General features: G+C 31.8%; 1 protein-coding gene across 4 annotated transcripts; it reads left to right on the top strand.

Moving 5' to 3' along the window:
* Positions 1–2962: 2962 nt before the first annotated feature.
* Positions 2963–9881, top strand: LOC131843133 (SAGA-associated factor 11 homolog). 4 transcript variants are annotated; one of them, XR_009357523.1, is made up of 5 exons: positions 2963–3564; positions 5228–5417; positions 6952–7095; positions 7282–7533; positions 8029–8117. XR_009357523.1 is itself a non-coding variant. In XM_059191745.1 (4 exons), the coding sequence occupies exons 1-4, from the start codon at positions 3210–3212 to the stop codon at positions 8264–8266; spliced, it is 918 nt and encodes a 305-aa protein (XP_059047728.1). In that variant the 5' UTR covers positions 2967–3209; the 3' UTR covers positions 8267–9881. The 4 variants fall into 4 exon arrangements, 3 of the variants coding, with proteins under 3 accessions (XP_059047728.1, XP_059047722.1, XP_059047733.1); XM_059191745.1 differs by lacking the exon at positions 7282–7533 and having other exon boundaries at positions 2967–3564; positions 6961–7095; positions 8029–9881; XM_059191739.1 differs by lacking the exon at positions 7282–7533 and having other exon boundaries at positions 2974–3564; positions 8029–9880.
* The last annotated feature ends 990 nt before the right edge of the window (positions 9882–10871 follow it).

Below are 10871 nucleotides of genomic sequence, written 5' to 3'. Positions count from 1 at the left end.
TTTAACAGCCCGAAGTCGTGTTCCCATCCTCTTTTCTACGTGACCCACACATTCTTTTTTTGTTACCGCAGTATCTCCATACGGTTTAGTATCTAGGATGCCCTTGAAAGTTTTGCTGTCACCGTCGCCAATGTATGTTAGATACTTTACGCCATATTTTTCTACAGACCTCAGAAACATTTTCGTGATGGCACTTATTTCCATTTTACCGGAACTTCCGGAATGGTTTATGGTGCATTCATCTACATGCGTTTCATACCACATCTCGTATTCTAAAGGATTTGTTTTTTTTTATTTTTCCACAAATTACATCCACCACAAAAACTACTCATGACCATGACATCTAAAACTTTCCCAGTGTACTTGCCGATCAACGTAGATACGCCGAGCAGAGATGAAAAGCCTCTTTTCTTCCAAGTACCGTCACCTGACACAATCAATTCATCCTGTGGTTTTCCTGATTCTTCATTCATAGTTTTTTCTTGCGTAACAGCGAATGCCAATAAAGTATCACACAGTGAAGATGTAGCAATATGAATGTTTTCCAGTAGTGCAGTATAAGTAGAATCCCATCAAAAACATAAATGTGAAATGATAGCCGAGTTTAATATTATGATATATGCCTTGATTGTTGACTTCTACGACAAAAGAGATGAGATCTAAATGGGTGCCAAGTTCAATGGTCTGTCCTGAAATGTATTTATAACAATATAAAATATCATTTCTTCTTATAACTTACGATAATATACTGTAGCCTAAGGTCTAACTTGGCCAGTTCTCATATACCAATTATTACTTTCGATTGCTAGTTACTATTAATATTAAAATAGGAACCGACAAGTAACATGTTTAGAACTTGCGAAGGCTACAGTATATTTCGTATATGAAAACTAGCCAAGTTAGACCTTAGGCTACAGTATATTATCCTAAGTTATAAGAAGAAATGATATTTTATATTGTTATAAATACATTTCAGGACAGACCATTGAACTTGGCACCCATTTAGATCTCATCTCTTTTGTCGTAGAAGTCAACAATCAAGGCATATATCATAATATTAAACTCGGCTATCATTTCACATTTATGTTTTTGATGGGATATCATTACTTTTTGTACATAAATTATACGAGGTACATATTTATAACTAAATTAATACCAAATTATTTTTGATAAATTACTGTATTTTCGTATATTTACGGGGTATAATTGTCTTTTTTTTGTGTTATTTTCTATATTTTCTTGTAACTTTTAAATGTTGAAGTCCAAAGCCAATTCAGTATCAGGAATTTTTGGGAAAATCGGGCGGTATAACGTCCACAGATGGTTGTACTCTACAATAGAGCTCTCGTGACTTGGATCTAAATTGTTAAGACGTACCCCATCTAAGGTTTTAACTCTGGAGAGTCCAACGTAAACCTGCCCTTTATTAAATATAGAGGAGCCTATGTTGAGAAGAGGACTGCCAAAACTAAGGCCTTGTGATTTGTGGATAGTAATAGCATATGTTAAGCAAATACGGTATTGTTCTCTTTCAACATATACATTATTTAATATCTGAAAATTCGTATTGACACGTTATAGTTCGTAAAGACGATTATGTAACAAATTGACTGTTATCTATTGAATTCTCAAGAAAACAATTTGTTACCAATGAGTTCTCATTCTCGAGTTAACTATACATTCCTACTTATAACTATACTAAAATTGTTATTAATTTTTGGTTTAAACTATTGTCTATACCATACGTATTTACTAAAATAATGTAATAATAATATAACCACAAATATATAAGTATAATTTAAGAAAGCTATAAATTTCGTAGCATAAATCGCAACCTTATAGGTTAGATATCGGGAAACAAAACATTGAGACATATGAGGGCGGCTGCCATTCGCTCGGACAGGTTCGCGTCAACGTTTTATCGCACCGCTCCCACACGGCGCCGCGGCTCCCTATACCGAAATGTCTATTACTTATTAATAATTATTTATAAAAATAATGATTTTACACTATCGATGTGCGCTAAATATTGAAATAATAATTAATACCAAATCTCAGTTAATAACATAATAAATACGAAATTCGACTATACTCCTAGTTATAAGTACGAGTATATTTTAGACAGAATCTAAATTATAGCAACTAGTGTTTACCGCTCAATGCAATATTTGTGTTTGCTAGTTATCGACACTGATGTGAAGGGGTCAACGTAAATTGGTAATGATCGACGTTTTCATACAATATTACTTTCCGTCCAGTACAAGATGAGATTTTTCGCCAGGGATCAATGTCAATTGGTGGCTATCGACGTTTTCATAGAATTTTAGTATTCGTCCAGTATAAGTTGAAATATAATCAATTAAAGTGAAAAATTGTAGTAAAATGATAACAATTTACCAGTTTCCTTTATATTCACCTAATTACCTATCTGCATGCCAAATTTGAACTTCCTAGGTCATCTGGAAGTGGGTTATAATTTTGATCTATAGTTGATCAGTGATAAAAATGACGATTTTTGGACATTAATATCTAAATAACCGTTTGAGATATGTTTATGAAATTTGGAACACATATTTATCTCGCAAGTCTCAATATATAAACCAAATTTGACAGGTTTGTGTGAAAGAGTTTTTGAGTTATGAGGGGGTCAAAACTGGCTCCAAATGGTTCGTGTAAATATACACACGGTGCTGCAGGCCAGTTTACTTGAAACTCGGCTTGACACGCTGCCGCGTGTCTAGATTCTTTGCTGCCAACTCACCGCTCCGAACCGCTCTTTCTTTTACCTGCTGTATCTTTAAAACGACTTCGAATTTTCTAAAATCGCTTTACTACCGTATTCTAGACATGTTAAGGGAGCAATTTATGAAAAAAAAAAAATCGATTTTTTCAACCCATCACATAGGAAGACCCCCTTAAAATGTTATATACTACTTTTATTTGTGAGTCTTTGTAATCTTATGTTTGATTCAAGAACAATATTTAGTATTGTATATAGAATTGGCAACCCCGTATCATCTGTTGATTCATATCATTCATCAAAGTAATTTTGATTCACATTTCATTTCCGTTCCTTCATTCATTTCATTCTTATTTATCCGCCTATGATAGGCTATGTGTTATAATAACTTATACTTGTTTAATTGATATTCTATATATATAAACTTCATAAATTGATTTTTCCTGTAAGTGCCAGTAAGACAATCAAAATGAATACCATATCCAGTGAGCTTAGCATGAACGATCTGAACCATAAGTTTTTTGAGATTATGCAAAATGAAACCTGCGTTGAAGAGGCCACAAATTTTATATACGACAGTATATTTGAAGATGTGACTGTAGGTATCATGTTTGAATTTCATCACGGATTGAAGACTGGATTGACAGATTTGATCGAAGGTGAAAAGGAGGAGGATGATGGGTACAAGATAGTCAACTCATCAGATTGCGATGTTTTTGGGTTTCCCATTATGAAAAAAACCCCGGATTGCAACTGCTCGTGTCCGAACTGCGAAAGGCCGGTGTCAGCAACGAGATTTGCTCCACACTTAGAGAAATGCATGGGTTAGTACAATACTTATACTTTTGCCATATAACATAATAAATATAAATATAAAGCGTAATAAGAACAATTGATCTGTGAACATGAGCAAATAAGTAGTGTGTCTGTCTGTGTAGTCATCCTTAATTGGTGCACTACTAGTGTATAATACCGCTAGCGCAGGATAGGGCACCATATTATTATAATTGATTGAAATATTCAGGTCAAAACTTGTCTATTGTTACCTTACAACTTAAGGCTTTAGTAGCTTCAATGCTAACAGGTCAGTCCCTCTTGATCTTCCCTAATAACCATGGTTTTTAATTTCTTGTGATTTTTACATGATAGGCTAACTGCCCTGACCTCATGCTCATCCTCTAATGATGCACCATCAGCGCAAACATATATCTTGTATATTTTTTAATCTTAACAAAAAAGGTATTGTGTGGAACTTAAAATTATTAAATGCAAAATTATTATCTATTAATATCACTACCATTTAAAAAAATATATAACACCTTATTGCTATCATCGTATGTTCTTAAAGAACAAACAGTTGTATCTTCTGCTTGTAGCTAATAGAGCCATTGATGTTCAATAATATAAACATTTCATCAAAATATATGTAGCTAAACCGGCCAATGTTGTCTGTGTCACATCATCCCAATTTATGCCACATTTTTGATGTATTTCTGCTCCTTATTCCTTATAGCATGATATTGTAAAACCATTAGACTTCCTTGATAAATAGCTTCCTTAGGTTAATGTTTGTAACCCAACAAGTGAACTCTTCGGCTTTATATTATATTAGTATAGTATTTTATATATTATAGATCACATTTGTTTGTTGGCATAATTGTCTTTGCACAATATATCTTTAACAAATTTTCTTGAAATCTAAAGAATCTTTATTATTGAAAATAGTAAATTTTTGTTTAGACCTCTCTTTTTTATATAGAATAGTTTTGTAATCAATTTTTAAAATAATTATTATATTTATAACATAACTTTGAATATGTATGATATTATCATCCAAAATAAAGGAAAGGCATCTCATCATCTCTCCTTCATAACATTACTTATAAAAAATTAATATTAGATTAAGTTTTAAATAAAAATATTTATTCACACATTGCATTGTTTTTAACAGTGTTACAATTACATTATTTACATATATTTGTTTGCTAATAAACATATATCTCTGCCATCTATCTCCAATGGTCTCTATTATTAGCATTTCTTATGCAAGTAACACTCACCATCGCTTTCACATTGTTTAACGGTCATCAGTATGGCCTTCCTATTCTCCTTTTCATATATTTTGTATACCAATACATTATAGCTTTACTCTATTTATCTTTCCCTTTAATATAAGTCCCATTCACTTCCATTTTACTTATGTTCTTGATTGTGACTATATCAGCTTTAATTAGTCTGTATATTTATTCTTGTTGTGAAATTTATCTGATACTTAGTATAGGGTCTTATTCCCTTCATATTGTATAAGGAACTCTAATAAGTAATATTTGTATTATAGATTTTTTTCGTGTGTAAAAAAATCAATCTATTATTTTAAAACATTTGGACTATTAAAATGTGACTAGATGTACCAGAGGCAATGAAAGGCGGGGGTAAATATTAATGGATATAGATATTTATGAATATTATTGTATTGTATTGTTTTAGGAATGGGCCGTAACAGCTCTCGTATTGCATCACGCCGCATCGCCTCCAACAGTCGAGAACCAACTTCGTACGCTGGACTTTTGAGTGACGATGATGATGACGCTGACTGGGCGGGCAGTTCATTGCCAAGTGAGCGGCGCAAGAGAAGGATTAAGAACAACAATAATCGGAAACCAAATAAGTTACATAAGTATGGAATTCACTAAGACTTGACAATACATTTTTTGTTTCATGTAGATAGATCCAAACATTATAATTATACTAAAATTAAAGTAAATACAATTTGAGCATAATTATTTTGAATCGACTTCAAAAAAGGAGGCCCTGAATTTCGTTCTATTTTCTTATGTGTGATCAATTCTTCTTTTATTGATTGGCGGTGCTTCTCCTTTGGTCTCATATTAATTATAACTCGTAAATTATATATCAATATTATGAATTATATATAATATGAGTTATTGAAGTCCGTCTTTACCTGAACAAAACCACGGCATTGTTTGTATGTAATAGATAATATTTTTGTAAGTGAAATGAAAAACAAGCTGATGGTATGTGGCAATCATAATACCTCCCTACCCTGTTAATTTAATAGAAATATTAATAATGATATGGAAACTGCTTACAAAGCAATTTGACGAGAGAACTAAGTGAGACAGAGGTACCCACACAACACATATAACTTTGACCAAATTCAATTTCAGTATATGTATATTATTATGTTACATTATAATTATCTATACAAATAAGTAAAGTTGAAGTGTCTGCTTGTAATTTCCAATTAACAACTTCACTCTAAATGCATTTGAAAGTATACATGGTACATATATAAAGAAATAAAATTAAAAATAAAGTAGTCTGTATATATAATAAGATATATAAGAATAGATATATAAGAAGAGTCACTTAGGGAACTTTTTTTTTTATTTTATTTATATCAACGAAAAACCATTAAATTCTAGTCAGTATGTAATTAATATTTATTTATTTTTCTTAAAACGAAACAGCACCACATTTGTTCTTAATGCTATACAAGTTTAATTATTCATGAAGCGTTCGACTTGACCTTTGCCACGTTGCAATTAAATATACACAGCGAAATGTGAACTTATCAAGTGTTCCCTTTACCACAACATCTATATTTAATACTCCTTCTGACTAACAGACCTGATATTTAAAGAGTCGTGTGAGGAAAAGACATTGTTAAGTTTATTAATTATATTTATTTAATAACTCTTTAGTGGATCAAATCTTTACAAGAATTATAATTAATATTGCTGTAGAAAAAACGGTCTTGTTGCAAGGAAGCAATCTCTTCCAGACAACCTTTGTTAATAATGGGAAATAACGGCGCTTTTATGAATAATGTATCATATCAGATAGATCTCCACGCGGTCCTCCCTGGAAATCATCATGGTTAATCATCATTTAATTTACCTCTATAGGCTAACTGACCTGACTCCATGCTCATCCTATCATCCTCCACTGGTCTCCATTAGCGTATACTGTTAGTAATCTAGCGTATTCGAGGTGCAAAACTCTATTATCTTATTTAGAAAAAAACAGTCCCGAAGGTATATCTGTTATTTCAAATTTTATTGTTTCTGATAAATATTCCATTACTATATAAAATCTATTTTATTTTAACGGAACACTGAGAAATTTGTAAAAATCTATTTTTTTATATCAATTAATTAATAGAAATTTGAACTTGTGACACGTTTCAGCGGCAATAGGAACAATGGCAATCAGAATTCTGATTCTCACGACGGTAGCGCCACCTATGAGACCATGACAACCAATGAAAAGAAGAATCTCCTCTTGCAGATTTGTGGAGTAGTATCTGAACATACAAAGAAATTATGTACAAGGTAAAAAATTGTTCATGAGTGAGTGCTCAAAAATTTCCAGCTTAAAAACAACATCTTACCTCACTTCGGAAACTCCTATAGTTATTTTATGTCGTATACTTTATATAAATGGGATATTGATTGTGTTTTTTTTTTCAGTGAGAGGCAGGCTTTTTTATTATTTATCTAAATATTTTACTGTTGTAGACTTTATGAGAAGTCTTCTCCATGGGTACCTCAATCTCACCTATTTCAACGGGCTAGCTTGGCTTTGTGAGCTGTGTTTAGGCAGTGAAATTACAGCTAAGAGACATTATATCTTAGTCACACGCAATGGAAACGCATTAGTGGTATCACGGGCGTCATATGATAACATGAAGTCCGTGGTGCTGTTCAGTTATATATGCGACGATTACCATCTAGTGAGCTGTCAGCTTGTTTACCTTTCCGATTATACAGGTACAAAAATATAGACTTAATATATTAAAGCTGTTACGAGCGTCATCGTCAAGAATTGACTAGTTATATAAATTACCGTAAAATATTGTTATAAACAGCAATCAATTTATTCTGCAAACAAATTAATACATTTGTTCAAAAATACCATATAACAGCGCTTATGTTTCCACGTATTTATTTATTATGCATAAACACTTTATACAAGATTAATGCGAGAATATCTATTGTTCATGCATTTCATACATTAGAATACAACTTTATGTGAATACAATAAAATCATACGTTGTCTATTGCTAAATGTCTTGCTATTAAAATGCCACATAGGGGTGTAATATTCTGTAAATTACAAAGGAAATGATTAACACAATCTCACTTAAAAAGATAAGTGTAACTGCAATTCTCAAGAAACAAAATCCTAGCCGTTAAAATTTATTTTTTGTAAAAGGTTTATTCTCTTTTTGAAGATTAATAAGTACATAATAAGATCTATTTCAGGTCAACTCGATGCCCTCAACATACAGAAGAACAACGTCGCGCCCTCCGGAATACGATCCTCGAGCCATCTACACCAGAGAATCAAACGGGGCTAACTGCTGAGGAGGCCGGCTCGCCCCCTGACTCCAGCCCATCATCATCATGCTCATCATCCAGCCGCAAGCGAGACCGACACCGTGCGCCCCCCAAATTGAAAAACAAACGGGATAGGAACATATCACCTAATGGTAGAGAATAAAGTTCTAAGATCGGCAAGGAAAATTAATTGACATATATCGCCACTGTTGATGAATATATTGGATTTCTTGACGGTGTTTACCATCAATGCAGAATTGGTGGGAAATTTAAATATATAAAAAGACATTTCTTGACTATGTTTAGAAACTTGACATTTTGAATATTAGCTCCTTGTAAGCGAGCCATGTACTATGTGTTCTTGAAAATTCTAAATATGGTTCTGCACGATTGGCAATGAGAATATAATGAAGAATAAAATTAAACTTATAACCACAGGGTGTTTATGAGAGAGTAGAATATATGATATGACGTCAGGTGATGATAGTAGTGGCTATGGAACAGATGATTTAAGTCCTAATGAATCTTTGATTATTTAATGTGTTTATAGCTTATTTCTATCTATAGAAATGAATCGAGTCTGTAGCACAGCATGTCAGTTACTTTTGCTAAATTCGATTTCAAGAAATGTATGTTGAAAATATTTTTATGAGGATTGATAAACAGCTTTACAAATCTTATTGTAGTACAGTAGTAGAGATGAGTTAAATATTAATAATTTTCGAACATCAGAGTTATTAATAAGGCTTTGTCTTTACATATAAGTACTTGGGTTGTCTGTCTGTGGTTCCATCCTACTATGAAATAGAGATGAAGGCAGCAAATGAACTATATTGATGTTTCAATGTATAACCCTTTGCTTTATAACTAAGGAATGTCACTTGCTTGGACTTGTATGCGGACGCGACTACATTATACATATGATCTCACTTATATAATAGTATAATAAGCCCATATATTAGTATAACTCAGTTCTATCTGGCTACCTTGTAAGGGACCTGGCGTGAAGATGTAGATAGATATTACTATACATATTTTCCATCTATGTAGCAGTGAAAACAAGTCGCTTGTCTTTTCCAGTTTCGACACTATAGACTTTCTACATTGCTGTCACTTTCTGTAGTATATAAGATGCTAACAAATTATTTGTATCCCCTGATACTTTTATATATAGTGTTGTAGCGATGATAGCTGAGCTACATATAACATATTAGCGACCCGCCCGGCGTCGCACGGATGCATTACAAATCTTTGAATTTGTCGGCTATATTATAACACGCATATATTATACATATAAAACTGCGTCTTGAATTATTATATGTATTGCCGAAAACTGCATTAAAATCCGTTGCGTAATATAAAAGATATAAGCGAACAGACAACGTCGACGTCTTTGTTTTATACTATGTAAAGATTATGTTAATAAATTAATTTCATGACTTGGTAGCATCAAATTATTTAAAAAAATCCTTTACTACTCGCATTTTTTCACATGTCTGTGTCAATAACATACAATGAAAAAAATACGAGTAATTTAGGTGATAAGACTTCAAAGATACATTGTAATACGTACCAAAGTACATTGTAACCAAAGAGACAAAAAAAATTAAATGCCAATTTACACAAAACGGTATATTGGATTTTTATGTGAAATTTTTTTTAGCATAACACCATATCTGCATGTAGATAATCTGGTAGCATCTTATATTTAAATACACATTTATAGTTGTACTATCTACATGATATTAATAACATTCTTCTTGATGTTAAATGTTATATTTAAAATTAATATAAAGAATAAATATTATCAAATATAATACAAAGTGTCTTATTTAATTAATATCTATATCCTGCTTGCGTTGTGATTTAGTATATGTATACAGTGAGTACAAAATTTTATTAAAATATACTCATTGTTTTTTAATACCAATCATTTAAATATTTATATTGGAATTTTCATAAAAATTCATAATTAATACAAATAATATACCTTCGTGACTGATATCCCAAATTAAGGCATTGTAAAATGTAAACTCATGTGTCGTGGATACATTATCGTTTTAAATTAACTATTAATATTGATAACCTATTATCATATTATGTATCGACCCTGAAGGGTTATCTAGTGCAACAGTCAATAATTTACAAAGTTATTATCGTTTTGTAACGTGCATCTGATTCCTAAATGGGATTTTCTGTCATGTCCGAAAGCAACTTCCCAATCCAGATATAAATATGGGCAAAGCATATTAAAAGATTCTATTGAGCCGTACTGAAGAAAGGGAAAATATTAGTACTGTAAATTAGCCGCACCATTCCAGCTTTATCAGTTCGACCTACACGCAATTCTCCCTGGAAACTATCATGCTTACTGGCGAATTCGCCACAATAGGCTCATTTCATAATACACCACAATAATACTCATTTCATAATATACCACAATGCGAATAACGTTAGCTAGCGGAGATCACCATTTCATATTTATACATAAAAAAAATGTAAAGAGCAGAGTATTTTGCGATGTTGTCACTTCATGTTCGTTATCAGAGATGTGTTATTGTATCTTATATTTTTATGGTTTATATCACCCAAATAGAAGATACGACTACATTAATAAAAGATAGAAGAAATAAAAAATATTTTAAAAGAATAAACCATTTATTGGTATATAATTGTATTGAAATATTTACATTAATATAACATAGATATCACAAAAAAAAACACCTCACAGAAACTTTTAAAAGCAAATAAATGGTTTAATAAAACAA

The sequence above is a fragment of the Achroia grisella genome, unplaced genomic scaffold (assembly GCF_030625045.1).
Source record: "Achroia grisella isolate CSIRO2021 unplaced genomic scaffold, CSIRO_AGI_Agris_v1 utg1086, whole genome shotgun sequence".
Taxonomy (NCBI): domain Eukaryota; kingdom Metazoa; phylum Arthropoda; class Insecta; order Lepidoptera; family Pyralidae; genus Achroia; species Achroia grisella.
This window is presented reverse-complemented; position numbering and strand designations above follow the sequence as displayed.

Bases quoted from the DNA above. Each gene is read 5' to 3' on its own strand.
- LOC131843133 (XM_059191739.1), top strand. From the start codon at position 3,210: ATGAATACCATATCCAGTGAGCTTAGCATGAACGATCTGAACCATAAG. The intron at 3,565-5,227 runs GTTAGTACAATA...GTATTGTTTTAG, and splicing joins ACACTTAGAGAAATGCATGG to GAATGGGCCGTAACAGCTCT. The intron at 5,418-6,951 runs GTATGGAATTCA...GACACGTTTCAG, and splicing joins AAACCAAATAAGTTACATAA to CGGCAATAGGAACAATGGCA.